The following is a 19769-nucleotide window of genomic DNA, read 5'->3' as shown; positions in this document are numbered from 1 at the left end:
GACAGAGGGAGAGAGAGACAGAAAGACAGACATATAGCAGAGACAAATAGAGAGAGAAAGAGAAAGAGAGAAACAAAGACAGAGAGAAAGAAGGAACGAGAGAGAAAAAGAGAGAGAAAGCGAGAGAGAGGGAGAACAAAACATCATGCTCATGTTTCACAGAAATAACCATTGAAAAGCTGAAACAGAACCAAAAACAACTGATTATATAAAGGATAAATTGACATCACAATTTTCCGATTAATAATGGAAAAGATTGGCTGAATCGTGGTTCAAAGGGTTACAAAACATCAATAAGGACCAACAAGAAACCGACACAAAAACAGACCAATAACACAAACGAAAGAGGTTGAACAATTTATTTTTACCAAGACCAACGTTTTATTACCAATCATCATTTGTTTTCTTTTTTTGTGCACGCAGAGAGGAAATTGAAATCGGCAGAGGATGAATCCGCAAAGCAGAAGGGCAAGCTGGGTGCATTGAAGATCGCATTAAAGACAGAATCCTTCGCGTGTCAGCGGTTAAAGTACACCTTAGATCTGGCCAGCCTTTGGCGTGTGAGATGGCCAGTCTTTGGCGTGTGAGATGGTCAGCCTTTGGCGTGTGAGATGGCCAGCCTTTGGCGTGTGAGATGGCCAGCCTTTGGCGTGTGAGATGACCAGCCTTTGGTGTGTGAGATGGCCAGCCTTTGGCGTGTGAGATGGCCAGTCTTTGGCGTGTGAGATGGCCAGCCTTTGGCGTGTGAGATGGCCAGCCTTTGGCGTGTGAGATGGCCAGCCTTTGGCGTGTGAGATGGCCAGCCTTTGGCGTGTGAGATGACCAGCCTTTGGTGTGTGAGATGGCCAGCCTTTGGCGTGTGAGATGGCCAGCCTTTGGCGTGTGAGATGGCCAGCCTTTGGCGTGTGAGATGGCCAGCCTTAGGCGTGTGAGATGGCTATCCTTCCACTTGAACAAATACCAACTGGGTGGCCGAGTGGTAACGCACTTGCGCTCGGAAGCGAGAGGCTGCGAGTTCGACCCTGGGTCAGGGCGTTAGCAATTTTCTCCCCCCTTTCCTAACCTAGGTGGTGGGTTCAAGTGCTAGTCTTTCGGATGAGACGAAAAACCGAGGTCCCTTCGTGTACAATACATTGGGGTGTGCACGTTAAAGATCCTACGATTGACAAAAGGGTCTTTCCTGGCAAAATTGTATAGGCATTGATAAAAATGTCCACCAAAATACCCGTGTGACTTGGAATAATAGGCCGTGAAAAGTAGGATATGCGCCGAAATGGCTGCGATCTGCTGGCCGATGTGAATGCGTGATGTATTGTGTAAACAAATTCCATCTCACACGGCATAAATAAATCCCTGCGCCTTGAATAATTATGTGCGCGATATAAATTGCATAAAACAAACAAAACAAACAACAACAACAAAATCCCTGCGCTTAGAACTGTACCCACGGAATACGCGCGATATAAGCCTCATATTGATTGATTGATTGAACATTTAATGAACCGGCTACTGTCTGTGCAGGTTGGACATTGTTTGCTGAATTGATTGTGCAAGTTGACGTAAGTGTCAGATGCAAAACGTGAGCAAAAGATTGAATTGATTGTGCAATTTGACGTAAGTGTCAGATGCAAACTGTGAGCAAAAGATTCCACTTATGCGCAGATAAGAACTATTTATTTTATTATTTTTGGTGTGTGCCCAAGTAAAATGATATTTGTTAACACGCTTATAAACTTAGCTTGCTGTGCGTCTTTCCATTGATTGTATGCGGCATTGTTATTTGCAATTATCTGAATAAAACAATGTAAAACCAAAGGAATATGTCAATCTCATGTAAAAGCCTGGGCATACCTGTGGTGATGCAAACAAACGCTTACACGTGAAGTCTGGCGCAATGATTTATTTTGTTCGGAAATTTACCCAAATGGTCCTAAATGTATCGCACTATTTGTCCAAGGCCAATAAAGTTATTGGCTTCTCCTTTTCCTTGATGAATGATGAATTTGGTTTTTTTTAAATTCGGGAGATGAGCCGAAATGACGGCGAACTTTTCGTTAGCTGAAAACAAAATGTCGGCGTTTTGTCGCCTGCTGACGCCAACCGTCATCACTGCAGGAGAAAGTAGGTTGCCGCCTTTAAGCACATGACAGGGCCTATTTGGCAATTCGTTCCATCCAATAATTCCATGTTGCGTAGAATCCCCGCCTCTCCCTAGCGGCCGCTTGGCCAGCGCGACCCGGGCTGCGTTCCCCCAACTATCGCGACATCGATGAATTGATGTCAATTGAAAAATGGTCGTAATCAGTCAACCGCTTCCCTCCCTTGCCAGTTGGCTGAAAGCTAGGCCCAAAGCATGCGTTTTTATCGTGAAATGTGTGTTCTTGTAGTTAGTCGTATGCGCAAAAAAATTAAAACTAAAAATAAATGAAGACTAATGTTCTCTCGAAATGAGATTGTAAATGGTCCTCTTCCTTCTTGCGCTGTCATCGTTCACTACTTAATGTTTTTGTGATTCATCTGGTGATAAAAAAACAATTTTCTGTAAAAATGAGCTTAGCAGTGTGTGTGTGTGTGTGTGTGTGTGTGTGTGTGTGTGTGTGTGTGTGTGTGTGTGTGAGTGTGTGTGTGCGCGCGGATGCGTGCGTGCGTGCTTGGATATGTGTGTGTGTGTGTGTGTGTGATTTGTGTGTGCGGGCGTGTGTGTGCGTGTGTGTGTGTGTGCGTGTGTGTGTGTGTGTGTGTGTGTGAGTGTGAGTGTGTGTGTGTGAGTGTGTGTGTGTGTGTGTGTGTGTGTGTGTGTGTGTGTGTGTGTGTGTGTGTGTGTGTGTGTGTAGGCAGGCTGGGTAGAATTATAATTCTAATGTCATCCAGCTGATTCGCGAATTTGTTAATAAGACTAGTTTGAATTGAAATGCGCATTCTATCCTGTGAAGTTTTTGAAATATTTGAATTCCTAAGCCAGAAAAAAAATCAGAATTGTTCTTATTTATGACTAAAGATTACCACCCAGATGAGATCAGAATTCTGATCTTTCCATCTAAATTCGGAATCTAGCCAGATTCCAATCTCGTCCACGATTCTCTATCTTTTTCTCCTGAATCTGTAAAATACTACACGACGAGTGTTTTCAAGGGAATTAAACATTTCACTGTTACATAAGTCAGAGATAAAAAAGAGGAACAATATATCGATATTCTTTGTCAATAAGTCTCAAGAACGTATTATTTTCTTTTCATCATGTTTATTTTAGAACTCAAAAGACACTTTTTGGAGTTTCCATATATCTAAACGTACATGAAGGTCTTCCGACTATCATGGTTGTAACCGTCATGGCAAAAATAGAAAATACTAAATCAGTAAATGGCTTGCTGTGTCGTACCATATTTGCACGATCGAGTTGCTTTTTAAAATATTGAACTGTGAGCGAAAGTTGAAAAGCAACGAGTGTAAATCTGGTACGACACAGCAAGCCATGTAGTATTCTATTTATCCTACATACTGTACTTACATGTCCCCAGCTCCAAACATCACAGAGGCGACGCCTACAAATTGAAGACGCTTCCAATGGAACCTCTATCTCTTACAATGCCTCGTGCAATCTTTGACGTCAAAGCAAAGTAACGTCACTCTGGAAAGTATTGCGTGACGTGTTTGTTCTAAAAATTCTTTCAGGGGAAACATCAAGGGCAAACGTGTTTCCATAATGACGTTTGTCTCGGTGACTCTGGCATCATTCACAGTGGAAAAACAGGTCCCTGCCACACTAGTTTTACATGACCTCATTCACATGAACTGTGGTGAACGATATTGCTATGTCATGAGTGGTATCTCACACGTATGAAGGATAATCATCTGTCTTTATCCCCAGGCGGCCCACACACTAGGGACCCATTGGCATAGATATGTAAGTTATTGGATGTTATTCTGTCAGAGTTTGTTGCGCGTTTTGGTTTCTCATCTGAGTTTTTAGTTAACTATTTTAACATTATTGTGCTGAAATATGTCAGACCCCCTGACTTCTTAAAGCCCGCTTCTCAATCTCTAACATACAGCTACCCTCCTATAGCCAATCTCCCCCCACCCCTTCCCTCCACCAGCTAACTCCCCTCCTACCCCCCCCCCCCTTCCCCCTCCGCTCCCGCTGCCCCTCCCCTGTCCCCAAACGCTCCTTCTTCTCCTATAACAATACCCCTATTTGTTCAACCTGTATCGACTTTAAATTCACGTCAATAGAAATCAGGCGTCTTTCCATCCCTGGCAGCATTGTGCGTATCAAGCCCACATGCAGCTGCCTCCGAGCTTCTGGCTTTCATCTATCACATAAACCCTTTCATCTATCACATAAAAACTGTCCGTACAGATCGGAATTGAAAAGTACAAAAAAAGCCAGCTAGGTTTTGTTTCCTTTTTTACAAAGAAGTGGTCGCACTTTTAACCAACGCTGGAGTCGTTCTGTTATGTTTATTTCCCTTTGGGAACAGTGTTTTGTTGGTTTGATCCTTGGCAACGAAGTTGGCTCTGCTTGGAATAAAAGAGATTAGGCTTTGCGAGCGTTGGCACAATTAAGTCTCAGACATTGTTACCATCAGTATGACATTTGTCGCGAATGTGAAGAGGCTACAGACTGACTTATACATGGGTTATTCTCCAGAGCTGTGTATCACTGGAAACGATGTTACGAAGGTGATATTTCTTTACTTAACTGAGACATTTTAACAATACAAATTGATTTCATGATACATACTGGTTCCATATAATATATTTACCCTTGGCCTGCGGAGAAAGCATTAGAAATACTTGCCCATTTGGTTTGTCTTCACTCAGTAAATTACAAGGTTTTCAAAGTCCATCACCTTAGTAACATGGAAACAAAAGGTTGTGTCATGGATTTGAATACTAACAATAAGAAGAAAAAAAGACAAGTATATAATTATATACTTTGATTGGTGCGTTTGTGTTGGTGCATGCCTGTACCATTATCGAACTGGAGTATTGCTGAAAAAAAGATAATTCAATCATTCTAGTTGCCATTTGATATACGTTATACTCATTTAAAGGACTAAACATGTATGTCCCTAAATGGCCACCGGTACACAGCTCCGGAGAATAAACCATATACCAGTGTGACAGTAAATTTGAAGACGATGCGCTACAGCAGCTACTTTGTGGTAAATACTACATTCTTACAGTGCACAGAAATCAGCTAAGCTGTGGAATCAATAAAACAAAAACTGCATGTTATCGGATCTTTTAATTATTGACAAAACAAAACATTACATTTACAGCACGTCGACCCAGTGGTCCTTTGATTTGACAGACAGATAGACACGCATGATAAAACAAAGAACAAAGGTATAACAAAGAACACGAAGATACGGGGGCTTGAAAATCGCACGTGTAACCCGTGATAACACGTATCCCGGCGAATGCAGTAACATCAAGAGAACCGTATTGAGTAATCAACACAATGTATACAACATATCACAAAGTCACATACGTATCACAGATTACAGGTTTAATATATTCATGTTAATTGACAATAAAGTTTCGTTATTGTTATTATAAAAAACATATTAGACATGCATTAAATGCTGACTGGTCTACATTCAAGCGTGTACAAAGTTAAAATCTTCATGTGACATCAGAGAAAAAGGTAATGAGCCAAAAAGCTGTGTGTGTGTGTGTGTGTGTGTGTGTGTGTGTGTGTGTGTGTGTGTGTGTGTGTGTGTGTGTGTGTGTGTGTGTGTGTGTGTGTGTATGTGTCTGTGTGCGTGTGCTTGAGTGCGTGCGTGCGTGAGTGCGTGCGTGCGTGCGTATGCCTGTGTGTGTGACGGTGTGTGTGTGTGTGTCTGTGCGTGCGTATGCCTGTGTATGCGTGTGTGTGTGTGTATGTATATGTGTGTGTGTGTGTGTGTGTGTGTGTTTGTGTGTGTGTGTGTGTACCCCCGTTTCCACAGGTTTGGTTGCCTAAATCACCATAAGGCAACCATCCACACGTGGATGGCAACCTAAACTCTGGATGGCAACCTAATTGTGTGGATGGTCGCTTCATTTAACACCGTTAAATTGACTTTTTTGACGGAAAGAATGTCATAACAATGTTCAAAATGACATTCTTTCCGTCCTCTATAGGCGACGAAATAGGTCAAATTTTGTGCATTTTTTAGTGCAAAATTCTTCGATGCCGGAGCGAGTACTGCACCCAGTGCTGTTGTAGTGCAAGTGCACTAGAAAGGCACTGCACCCAGTGCCGCCTTTTAAGTAACCATCCACACTTTAGGTATGTGTGTGTGCTCAAATGTTTTGATTATAGGCGTGCTTATTCAAAGCAGTTGTAAACACAGAACAAGACAGTGAGGATGTAGTTACTGCGCTTTTACCGGTCACATGACGAAACATAAACAAACCATTGGTCAAACCCGCACCCTATATCAATGTTCTGCATACTAATGCTAAAACCGAACCGATATCTATAAACTGTTCGGGAAAATACGGTAATTGTGTTTTTTTTTTTTTTTTTTTTTTTTTAAAACTTACATACATGCTCATGGCGCTTCCTACACGCTTTCTTATGCACGCCTGTAAGAAGATTAAGTAAACAGAACCCGGTGATCTGCCCGTCAGTCTGTTCATCTGCCTGTCTGTCTGGTGGTCTGCCCGTCAGTCTGTTCATCTGCCTGTCTGTCTGGTGATCTGCCCGTCAGTCTGTTCATCTGCCTGTCTGTCTGGTGATCTGCCCGTCAGTCTGTTCATCTGCCTGTCTGTCTGGTGATCTGCCCGTCAGTCTGTTCATCTGCCCGTCAGTCTGTTCATCTGCCCGTCAGTCTGTTCATCTGCCCGTCAGTCTGTTCATCTGCCCGTCAGTCTGTTCATCTGCCCGTCAGTCTGTTCATCTGCCTGTCTGTCTGGTGATCAGCTGGGGAAACTGAACTTTTGCTTTACAATAGAAACAAGGAACTTTGTCGATAAATATAGACAGGGGGCCGACTAATGGTTTAAATGTGAAATGTGTGTATAATAATGGGTGTGGGTCTGAAATGAAGTTAGGTAGTAGTTAACATTTGTTTTGAATAATTATTGGTATTTTGACAATGTGGGTAGCATGGAAATGTAAGCATTTGAATGTAAGTCTTAGGTACCATTGTACCCAGGAAGAGAGACCAGAGATAGGAGTAGGTTGCATTAGCTTGTGTGGTCTTTGAGTTTTGTTTTTGGAAAGATATTGTTAAAAAAAAAGAAGACAATTACAGTAATGCAATATTTATTGTGAAAACCAACGATTGTACAAAGAACATGTGAAGCAACATTATGTCTATGATGGTGTGAAGAAAATTAGTTATGATTTATACTATTATTATTTATACTTGAGACTGACAGTGTTGTGACGAGCGTTGGCTAATGGTAACGAGTACATATGTGTGTAGGTGTGGTGTGTGTGTGTGTGTGTGTGTGTGTGTGTGTGTGTGTGTGTGTGTGTGTGTGTGTGTGTGTGTGTGTGTGTGTGTGTGTGTTTGCGCGTTGGTTTGGATTATGGGTGTAATTTGTAAAACAGATGTGACAGTAATAATGGAGTTCACATCAATGAGGTTAATTTGAAATGGAACACACGCACGTTTTTGAAAAAACAATATGAAATTTTGAACCATGAGATCTTTATTAAATAATAAACTGAACATCAGCAAAACATCAAAGCACTTATTAATAAGGTTTGAAAAGCTTGACTTACTATGTTAAATAGTGGATTGAAGGCTGAAAACGTCATTTACAAATTACATCTGAGACAGGGAGGGCGGGTGGGGGAAGTGCTGAAAGTGTGGATGAGAATAAAAAAAATGCTGAGTGACAACAGGGAGGTTAAAGGATGCCCTTTTCGTAGCGTTCATTAATCAATTCCTATTGTTTACATGTGCCAATAATGTTGTAAAACTGTACCTAAGGGGATATAATAACGATTGGCTGTAGCTTTCGAACACAGAAAAAAATATTTCAGTATTGCAAAGTGGTTTTGATAGTGTCGAATGTAAACAGAACAGTCTCAAAGTGAAAGTGGATGTTTTCCGGAAATTGCGAAGTTAACAAGAATACAGAAAAGCGCGCTTTCCTGCTTAGCACAATACGCTACCGCACTAATCCGGCGTGTCAATAATATCACTACGTTTTGGACGTGGAAGGTGAGCGATTTCCTTCACGCGGGGATTGACGACGCTGTACTGTCTGTGTTGACGGTCTAAAAATAGCCCAACCTCTGCTTTGAGACACATGTTTACCGCCCTTAGCTAATTCAAGAAATCACCCCCCTCCTGCTAGGTACACGTGCACCCAAGTTAACCTCTGCTTTGACCTGTGTGCCAAGAGTCAGATGAGAGAGAGAGAAAGCGAGAGCGAGAGAGAGAGAGAGAGAGAGAGAGAGAGAGAGAGAGACACACACATAGACAGAGACAGACATAGAAAGACATAAGCGGAGAGACTCAGAGGGAGACACAGACAAAGACATACATACAGAGAGACACAGAGAGAGAGAGAGAGAGAGAGAGAGAGAGAGAGAGAGAGAGAGAGAGAGAGAGAGAGAGAGAGAGAGAAAAATGTAACTGATCTCGTGAGAACGGTTGAGGCCTTGCAAGGTTTTGACGGCAACAATAATGATTGTAGTTCTCAAAGACTTTATTTCTGTTTGATTTGTAATATGTTGGGAAGACATATTTATCGATTGATCAACAAAATAAAACATAATACAAAACGACACAACATTGTTAAAATCATTATTGGCTAACGTTGAACGTTTACGAAGGCCTCAATCTTCCCGCGCCGTAGACCAGATTAATAGGTGCTTGATTTTGGTATTTTGATTTACATAACATTAAACCTTTCTTGGGGTTCATGGTCATGGCAACAGCCATATTAATATTATATGATGTATAATATTATATTTCAGCATATGTGAATTACATATCATCATACCAAAATGTCATACATTTTTTATTCCTACATTATTCTGATTGATCACAACCAAACCTACTATCATTGGACACATCCAAATGCAAGCGCCTGTTCTTGACAACTTATTTTTAGATCAGTGCAACTTGCTTGGATCTCTTGTTTGGCCTGTAGGTAAAATGTACAACGTATTTTCTGATTTGTGCACAAAAGCTTTTCTTTTTTTTTTTTTTTTAACATAACAATGTTTAATGTCACTGTATGTTTTAAAGACCATGGTCACATTTGTAAAACAAATGTTTATTTAGAAAATAAATAACATTTTGGTTCATGATTTTTTCCTACACCTGTGCTGAAAATAAGACATACACATGTTGGTATATAACTCACTCAAATGCAGTATAGTATGAATGGTTTGAGTTTGTTGCTGTTGACCCTGCACAGTTCGACCTATGATGTTTTTGTTGAACAATTTTGCCGTCACCCCTCCCATAGGGTGACGTATTTCACAACTTCCTGTGTTACACAAACTCAGTGATGACCCATTTTGCGTTCACCCCTCCCATAGGGTGACGGATTTCACAACTTTTTACTGATGAACAATGTTGCTTTCACCCCTCCCATAGGGTGACGGATGTCACAACTTCCTGTGTACACAAACTGATGACGTATTTCACAACAAAATGGCGCTGCCCGTGGTCAACCTCGAAACTAACCGTATGAATGGGGGACTCCTGGCCCCCATAATAAATGTGACAACAAAAGGGCCACGATGCACACTAAATAGAGTGACTTTATGATTCCCCTTCCTCACATCTCTATTTAGAACGCGAGCATTAGACTTTCCCTGCAACCCTCTTTACATCCACCCCCTATCCCCCTCCCTTCACCGCCTTCGGCACCACAGACTTGGTTGACGGTGGAGATAGGTTTTGTGTCTGATATGTTAATTTTAGTTGTGCCCTGCTTTCCGCAAGGCTCCAGACCGTACACGGAGAAAATGTCACGGCTTACCCAAAGCTCCTTCACCTTTCTTCAGGCAGCACTGAGAAAAGATGTTCTGCACTTACAACGAGAGAGAGAGAGAGAGAGAGAGAGAGAGAGAGAGAGAGCGGGTGTGTTTGGAAGGGGTGGGAGCCGGGCAGGCGGGGCACGGGAGGTGCGTGCGTGCGTGCGTGCGTGTGAGTGTGTGTGTGTGTGTGTGTGTGTGTGCGTACCTGCGTGCGTGCGTGCGTGCGTTTGTACGTGCGAGCGTGCGTGTGAGTGTGTGTGTGTGTGTGTGTGTGTGTGTGTGTGTGTGTGTATACAGTTTGTTTGTGTGTATGTGTTTGAAGTTTAACAAGCTCAAGGGTATTAAGCTTTAATCTGACAAGCAGAAAATACTCATTAATCAGTGACGGCATTAAGAACCAGTTGCCTTCAAAATCAACCGGTACAGATCTACTAAATAATATAAGGTTGTTCACAAATAGTTCAGCCAGTTTCAATGTAAGTGAAGCCAGTTTAAATCCAATAAGTACGTTTTCTTCAGGTTGTGCTTACGTTACACAACTGTTGTATGGTTTTAGTGACCAACAGCAATTGCGCAGTTTATAATGCAGACCCTGTCATCTCCTTTCCTTGTCATGCCTATAACACGTATGTTGAACCGAATAACACTGGCCTACACAATCCTGTCCTTATCTTGTACCGAATGGCACCGGTACACTCGATCTTCCCCTCTGTTCTCACGGACATCGCCCCCAATGGCTGTTTATTTGATCAGATAATGTAGAAATATTATCGAATTATGTTCTTGGATTCGGCAGCTCGGAATAACCTTGCAAAGATAGTGTGTTACCTCGGCTCTAAGAAAGAGAAAACTAAAGATAAAAGCTGACACAAATCATTTTCCTGAGAAAACAACCTTAATTCGCGAGCAGTAATTTCACACTAAGAAGATATCTGCTCATTAATCTCCCTGCAGAGCGGCTTAATCATGTTTTTAATAACAAATGGTTATTTTATTCCGTGCGCGAACTCAAGACGACACAACGAAGAGGATTTATGAGGGTGTTTTTGCCCTGATAAAACTGCTTAGTGTTTTTTCATCAAACTAACCAGATGGAAAATCGAAGCGCACGTATAAAAACGACAGACGAACACACAAACACGAGAAGACAAATGTATATTTTGGTGAGGAAAAAATGCTATGAAAACAAAATTGCTTGCCAAAGTTCGGGGACGGAGTGGTAGGATGGGGGGTGGGGGGGTGGATGCAGAGTTCTGCACATGAAGAATGCAGGGTTGCCTTAACATTGCTATGACACGACAAATGAAAGAAATCCGGTGCCGTTCGAAAAAGTGCACTGATGTTTGTGTTCCGCTTGGTGCGAGTATTGTCGGAGAGGCTGTGTTACTAATTCAGGCATATACACGAACAACGCGTGTGTGTGAATGCTGAATTATGTAGATCTTCAATGCTTTAAAGAATTGTCACTTTTCATTACGATTTTAAGTTATTTAAAGCACACGGATACGGCTTTCTTTGTCTGTAAAGTTTGGTGCCTTGCAACAGCTCTCTTGCATTTGGAATACTTTTCTTGAATTGTATCATTCTTGCGAATGCATCCAGGTTTTTATCACGAAGTCTGTATGTTTGTCTCCGACACCTCTGACGTGTGTTTGACGGTGGAAGGACGAACTGGATGCTGGGTTGAATCAGTGCATTAACAAGTCATTTGAAAACATTCCAGTTTGTTGCACCAGCGTACCCTCTTATGGCAATGTGCTACGACGATGACAAAACAATGAGTAACAGACTTGATCTAAGCCGTGACGTAATACAGAAGTCTAAAATCAAGCTAAGACAAGACTGCATGCATGTGTTCTTCATACAGATGGCGTGGACCCAGGAATTAGATGGCGTAGGCCCTACACACACACACATCCTTCCTGCAGCTTTTTACCGAAACTTCAGGCATTAACTGGTTTGTGTGTTAAAATACCGGAACAAGTGTCAGCCGGCCTTTCGGTTTTGATTGTAGACTTAACTGACTGGTTTTGGTATCAAAGCAGGGCTATCCATTGCCTGGTCGCCAGGGTCTGGTTTTGGTATCAAAGCAGGGCTATCCATTGCCTGGTCACCAGGGTCTGGTTTTGGTATCAAAGCAGGGCTATCCATTGCCTCCTCGCCAGGGACTGGTTTTGGTATCAAAGCAGGGCTATCCATTGCCTGGTCGCCAGGGTCTGGTTTTGGTATCAAAGCAGGGCTATCCATTGACTGGTCGCCAGGGACTGGTTTTGGTATCAAAGCAGGGCTATCCACTGCCTGGTCACCAGGGTCTGGTTTTGGTATCAAAGCAGGGCTATCCATTGCCGGGTCACCAGGGACTGGTTTTGGTATCAAAGCAGGGCTATCCATTGCCTCGTCGCCAGGGACTGGTTTTGGTATCAAAGCAGGGCTATCCATTGCCTGGTCGCCAGGGACTGGTTTTGGTATCAAAGCAGGGCTATCCATTGCCTGGTCGCCAGGGACTGGTTTTGGTATCAAAGCAGGGCTATCCATTGCCTGGTCGCCAGGTACTGGTTTTGATATCAAAGCAGAGCTATCCATTGCCTGATCGCCAGGGGCTGGTTTTGGTATCAAAGCAGGGCTATCCATTGCCTGGTCGCCAGGGTCCATTCAAACAGCCGCCGGGCTAGCATAACCTGTCGGACAGCTCGCCCGGCTGGCCAGTGAAAACTATGGTCAAAAGCAAAGCAAGTTCTGGTTTTACTATTGAGCTTCATTTGCCAAAGCCAAATAAACACTGCACAGACAATGCAGACACGTCTGCCGTCTGTAACATCACCGCTATGTTATAATGACAAGAGAACAAGAGTCGCGCTTTCGACGTTTCATTTGGACTGCGTTTCTTCTTTCAAACCTGATTCCAAACACGCGGTATCTAGTTGCAGGTGAACTCGCGTAAACAATCTCTTGAAAAGACTGATGCTGATAAATGGAGAAAAAGCAAACCGCATAAAAAAAAGAAAAGATCGACCGTTCAAAGGTCACTGGTGAGTGCTTGCCAAAACCGGAGAGGGAGGTTATCTTGATCGGAAAACGGGTTATAATTTGTTCACAATTCTTAAGAATATAAGAAGAGAACAAAAACACGATTGTGTTTGGAACAACTTGCTCATGTTCAAAAATATCAAGTCGCGCGAAACAACGATTCCTCATTGCAACTTGAAAGAGTTAGGGTTGAAAGAGTGAATAACGGTGCATAAAAGCCAGACGAGACACCAATATTGAATCCTATGATACAAGTCACTTGAACCAACGCAGGGAATGACTCTAGTGAAGCTAATAAAACGAATGAGCTCCAAAAGTGGGCATAGTTTGGTCAATGGTGTCTTTGATCGAAGAACAAGAGACCGCCGCATTTGTATCCCTTTGCTTGAAACTGCTGTTCTCAAAATAGCCGCGCCAATGTTTTTATTCACAACCCCGTGTAAATAAAACGCATATGTTCAATTCATTCAGTAACTCGGATGGTAATTCAAATGACTTCTCATGCAAAAAAAACAAGCAAGTTATGCAAATTAAAAGGCTGAGATTGCAGCAGAAAAAGTCCCTGAATGTTCAACTCTGAAGTTGAACTTAACGTGAAGATACTAGACTTAGGGACTACAAATGTGGTGGGTACCCTCTCGTCGGTGGGCCCCCCAGTGCACGTGCCGCTGTATCCGCATTTTCAAACTGCACATTGAAAGTAACGATTGGCACTACAAGAACCTAGTTCTAATGTATCCACCTACTCGAAGAGAAATATGTCTTGACAACACACCAGACAGATACAAGAGACATACATTGGTTTAATACGCAGCAGCATAAATGTACCGTTCTCTCTGGTCAAATAGCGGTGAATTGTAGATATATATCTGAAAGAGTTCCGCACTCTGTGCACTCCTACATAGTTATATCTACATTGGTGGGATATAAGTTTAATGATCTTATTTAGGTTTAATTCTAACATTCTAACATTCTATACTAAAATACTCTAAAATGATATGAGTTAGGGTTAGTCGTAATAGGTGTCCTTCTATATATATATACGACTAGTGTCTGTCTGTCTGTCTGTCTGTCTGTCTGTTCGCGATGCACGGCCAAAGTTCTCGGTGGATCTTTTTCAAATTTGGACACCGCATTCAGCTACACCCCGGACACAACCTCATCGATGAGATATTTCAACACGTGCTCTCAGCGCGCAGCGCTGTGCGCGCTGAACCGATTTTTTTTTGTTTGTTTGTTTTTTTGTCGGGATCCACTACCAGTAACTCTTCCTTATCTTCTCCAGTGTTTTCAGCCGCGATTATCTCCCTTCCTCCGTGTGGCGTCAATCCATATTCCCGTTACTACGTTACTATTTTTAGAAGGTCACTGCACGTTACTATTTTTAGAAGGTATCCAGTGTTTTGCGCGTTTATCTCCTTTCCTTCGTGCGCCGGCGAAGCCGGCGTCCCAGGCGCAGCCTGGTATTCGGCTCCACTTCTTCCCGGCGAAGCCGGTACCCGGCAAAGCGGGTAATCATCTAGTGTTATTATATGTGAACCTAATTATGTGTTTTTGTCTTATCGTTGAGTGGCCTAATAATTATTATTAAATGTTAATGTTAAAACACACACACAGACACAGACACACACACACACACACACACACACACACACACACACACACACACACAGACACACACATACACACACACACACACACACACACACACACACACACACACGCACACACACACACTCTTCACACCAAGTTAACATTTTTGATGTTTGGTATGTGCCCAAGTGGAGGGCTGTTCAATGTAACAGTCTGACAAGATCTTAGAAGGTGAACCGACTCGTGTACACAGGAAGGACTGTGCCTTTAACATAACTGTGTCAGTAACAATAACAATACTTCATTGTCCTTTGAAAGGTTACATTAAAATGGACATTTGTCATTGACACACCCAGCCAACCTGTAAACGATTATAACTTAAATGTGTGTGTGTGTGTGTGTGTGTGTGTGTGTGTGTGTGTGTGTGTGTGTGTGTGTGTCTGTCCGCCTGTCTGTCTGTGTGTGTGTGTATCTGTTTGTCTGCCTGTGCGTGTGTGTGTGAAATCATTTCTTAGAAGCTACGAGTCAGGATGTTCATTTTTGGTATGTGTCCAGGGATAGTCTTTTCAATATGAAAACAAACTAGAATTATGAGATAGTAAACTGTTTTCACGGAAAGGAACGTGTCTTTACCATGTTTACGACATAGTATTAGGTATTTTGACATATTGAAGTGCTCTTTGGAATGACCCTCTTCACGCGGTTTTGTCAAACTATAGACTCGAACACTAACAACAAATGAAAGGAATTAATGATTACATAAAGTAACACACGACTTAACGCATGACAAATGTCGCCAATGTTTTTACAGAGTGACGTTAAATAAACGATTTTAAGAAATTAAGTATCTTAACGCATTATTACATAGAAATATATGCGCGTAACAAATAAATGAATAAATCGATAATAATTAAATTAATAAAGGGTTAAATGAATAAAAAAACGAACTAAAAATAAATAAATGCATGCCCTTAACAATGAACGAGGGACAGGTCTACCCTTTGTGTACCAGTAACACTTGAAAGCTTTTATGTTCGATCATGATAAGGTCAACTGCCCACTTCGTCTCCTGGCTCATGTTTTTTAATTTTGTCGTTCGGGGGAAAGGAGCAGTGGATTTGGTTTTCTCTGTCGGCTTTTAAGTTAAGGTGAGCTCCCTTTTTTATTGGTGTTTTGTTTACGTGTGTATTACGTTCTCTATCGCAAGCCACGTTCTATATTTATGCGGCGTCACTCTGACCCACCGTTTATTTTTTTATTTTTTTTCATGATGAATTTCTGTTTACCATTGGACGGTAATGGATTAACAGATACATGAAAATGTGTTTTACAAAACAGGAAACGAAAAATCAAAATGAATGTTAGTTACAAGAAGTGACTTACAATAACGATTGAGAGTGAATATTTGAAGACTATTTGCTACAAAAACAACAACAAACACAAAATACACAAACACGTCTCTGTCAGGGAGCTCACAATTCAAACAAAGCAGAAACGGTTTGAACAGATATATATAGAAACGGTACAGCACAGCATTTTCTTTTTTAAGAAAAGTACCTGGTAGAAAAGGGAGTGTGTACGTGTGTTTTTGTTGTTGTTGTTGTGTTTTGTGTTTTTTGTTTATTTGCAAGTTTTTCTACGTTATCTGTGCAACTATGTATTTGGTTCATTGGAATCCATTTTTTTGGCGTCATTTAAAAATGCCAACCCTGATGATCATTTTGATCACTTTTTTGTTATTTGACTTGTTATGCTTTGTTTGTTTGTTTGTTTGTTTGCTTAACGCCCAGCCGACCACGAAGGGCCATATCAGGGCGGTGCGGCTTTGACATATAACGTGCGCGACACACAAGACTGAAGTCGCAGCACAGGCTTCATGTCTTACCCAGTCACATTATTCTGACACCGGACCAACCAGTCCTAGCACTAACCCCATAATGCCAGACGCCAGGCGGAGCAGCCACTAGATTGCCAATTTTAAAGTCTTAGGTTTGACCCGGCCGGAGTTCGAACCCACGACCTCCCGATCACGGGGCGGACGCCTTACCCCTAGGCCAACCGTGCCGGTTTATGCTTTGTTTTCGTCGTCCTTTTTTCTCTTCGACAGTTATTTGTCGTTTTGATCGACCCTGCTCTTCCCACTCCCACCAATGTTTCCGTCATCTTCGTTACCTTCTTTGTTCTCTGTTACTTTCCCAAGTTGTCTACGAACGTTGTGTCCTCAGTAACTCACCTATAGGAATGGGAGCCTGGTAGCTGAGCGCAGCGGGGCCGGCCAGTGGAGCGACGACAAGGGCGACAACCAGTATCCACACCACCAACACCACCAACAACCACCACAGCGACATCGCCACCGCCGCTACCACAACGTCCACATGTGCAAGAAGAAGGACAGAAAACACCACCGCAACTTCCCTCAGTGCTCACGTTGCAACTCCAGTCGTGCGGGCCAGAGAGGAACACCATAAATCGTACAGCCAAACTCTTCCGCGCTGGAGATAGATTCTGTGCTACTATTACAGACGACACGCGCCGGCCGAGGCTAGCGTCGTCTGCTCGTCTTTGGAGTTAGCTCCCCTCGCTCGGTATTGGTTGTCTTTGCTTCGTGCCTTCTCTCCCTTCCCCGTGGTTCTTTCACTGATCTAAAAATCAGTGGGTTCTTTCTGCGCTGCGGTACAAAAACCTCTGGAGCCACCTGCGTTCTCTAAGGTTTGGACCTACTTTTTATTTTGTGAAAGTCCTTTGCATTTGTGGACGTTTGTTTGACGCTGAAATCTCAGGAAGGAAAAAACAGTTGCAGCTGCAACTGTGAACGTCAGCCAGTTTTCGTTAAAATAAGCAACGGATAATTACCCTGAAATTGCAGTGAGGAAAATCGGTTGGTGGGTGGGCTTTTCTTCCATGTGTATTTTTGTTAGCCTGTTTTAATAACAAACACAAATTCTTGAAGCTCTTTGCAAAATCACTCTTCAAATAAAGCCTTCAAAGGCAGCTCTTTCGTCGGCCTAGTTTCAAAGAAGGAAGAACAGTTGTGGAAAAAAGCAGAAACCGGCAAAGAAGCACCACTGTTTGCATTCAACCAATCTCTTTCCAGTGTATTTCCACTGTTGACAGAGGGATTAAATTCAAACATCTGCCGTTTACAGAATAAGGCGTCAGCGTTTGGTAAAGCTTTCATAAAACGATACCGAATTATTCGCAAAAAACACACACATCCAATCGCGATCGATTTGTCTTTTTTTAAGGAACGAACACTTGATTGAGTGCAACACCTCTGTACGTGTGCTGCGTTGATTGGTTGAGAGCTGTCTCGTGCACACCCGCCATGACACCAAGCTGGCTTCCTTGTCGCTGTAGTTGTAGCAGAATTGGTTGCGTGCGTGTGGTGGGGCGGGGAGGAGGCTGGAGGGGGGAAAGGGTTCGGGGGAGGGGTCGGGGGAAGGGAGGAGTTGTTGATTGTCGGGGTGGAGAGATGGAAGACGGGGAAATTGTCGATTAGCGGAGGAAGTGAGACACAGCCAATGGACATTATTGCCGGAGCTATCTATATGTTTGGACAAGAAAGGATTGAGATGGAACTGTAAGGTAAGAAGGATGGTGGGAGGGGGGGGGGGGTGGAAGGCTGATGGCTCGGGGGACTGGACGTATGGGCTGCGGTGGCTCTCATGAAGATTGTATCCTTTGTAGGCCCTATGCGATTTCATTCAGGATATATGGTGGGGCGTCGGTGAGGGGAAGGGGGGGGAGGGGGGACGTAGATTATGGGTTATGGTAGTAAGTATGCTGAGGTGTAGTATCACTAGTATGTCACTAGGCTTTTATTACTTCAAATATTGTGAGTGACTGTTTAATTGGTTGTATGCTTTCGTTCATCTTTGTGTGTTAATGTGTCTGTTGTTTGTTTGTGTGTTTGTTTGTTTGCTTATTCGGTATGCAAAACATAGGGATGTCGGTATTCGTATACATACGACGTGAGTAAGAGTAAAGCAGGGTCACGCGGAACATGTCTCCGTGCACTGGAGACAATATTAACATTGAAATGAACAATCGACTTTCATTCATAAAAACTGTAACGTTGTTCGTTTTTGATGGTTTTTTTTGGCTTTTCTTTTTTCTTTTCTCTCTCAAATAGAACATAACTATTTTGATCTAAATGCCTGTCTGCCAAACCGTTGCATGCTGTCTAAAGGTCTTTATGCATGCATACTTGCGTGTTGGAGTGTGAGTGTGTGTGTGTGTGTGTGTGTGTGTGTGTGTGTGTGTGTGTGTGTATGTGTGTGTGTGTGTGTGTGTGTGTGTGTGTTGTGTGTGTAGGCGAGGGGAGGGATTGCTAGTTGTATTCCTATTTTCTCTTGTTTTCGAAATGAGCTTTAACACTAGAGCAAAGAATGTCACAGTTAAACAACATGAAAAAGACAGAAACTGTTTATCTTGCATTGTCTATACATATTGGAGTCAGCACCACAGTTTGTGCAACTCCACACACACACACACACACACACACACACACACACACACTCACACACACAAACACACACGCACACACACGCACACAACACACAACACACACACACACACGCATACGTGTCTGAGGGGGGGATCTCTGGACATTAGCCGCAAAGAAAAATGTGTTATATCTGGACTTGTTTATTGCTAAAGCTACAGAAACGGAGTGCGAGTATAAACATGTGTCGGACTTTAAGAATACCTTTTGAGAATTTTTTGTTTTAAAACATTTATTATTGAAAGTTACACACCCAAAAATAGAGATTCTGAAACACGTGTTATATCTGGACATCCGCCACCTAAAAGTGAATGATAGCCGGACATAATTATGACCGGAAAGCTGTAAATACTATCAACTTTATCAAAATAGCGTTACATATGCGTGGTAGTACAAAAAAGCTACCAGTAATCCAGAATTATTAAAAAAAAAAATAGGAGGTGGGGGGGGGGGGGGTAATTTTTTTTTTTTTTTTTTTTTTTTTTGCGCATGAAAAGACTTAAGGCCATATTCTCGTTACAAAACCGGGGGGGGGGGGGTATTTTTTTTTTTTTTTTTTTTTTTTTTTTTTTGCGCATGAAAAGACTTTAGGCCGGATTTTCGTTACAAAACCAAAGCTTAGTTTAAAAAAAAAAAAAAAAAAAAAAATTTTAAATAAAAAAAAAAAAAAAATTTAACCTAATAAGAATGTTTGTTAGC

General features: G+C 42.3%; 1 protein-coding gene across 1 annotated transcript in view; it reads right to left on the bottom strand.

Annotated features, from left to right (window-relative positions):
- Positions 1-16986, bottom strand: part of LOC138968049 (glutamate receptor 3-like) — a gene marked incomplete in the record, with an annotated part of 243864 nt that extends 226878 nt beyond the window's left edge. The window contains 1 exon segment of the mRNA XM_070340612.1: positions 16800-16986. Within this exon segment, the coding sequence (XP_070196713.1) occupies positions 16800-16914 (115 nt within the window).
- Between the last annotated feature and the right edge of the window lie 2783 nt (positions 16987-19769).

The sequence above is a fragment of the Littorina saxatilis genome, linkage group LG6, assembly GCF_037325665.1.
Source record: "Littorina saxatilis isolate snail1 linkage group LG6, US_GU_Lsax_2.0, whole genome shotgun sequence".
Taxonomy (NCBI): domain Eukaryota; kingdom Metazoa; phylum Mollusca; class Gastropoda; order Littorinimorpha; family Littorinidae; genus Littorina; species Littorina saxatilis.
Note: the sequence above shows the minus strand (reverse complement) of the source record. Positions and strands in the feature narration are given on the sequence as shown.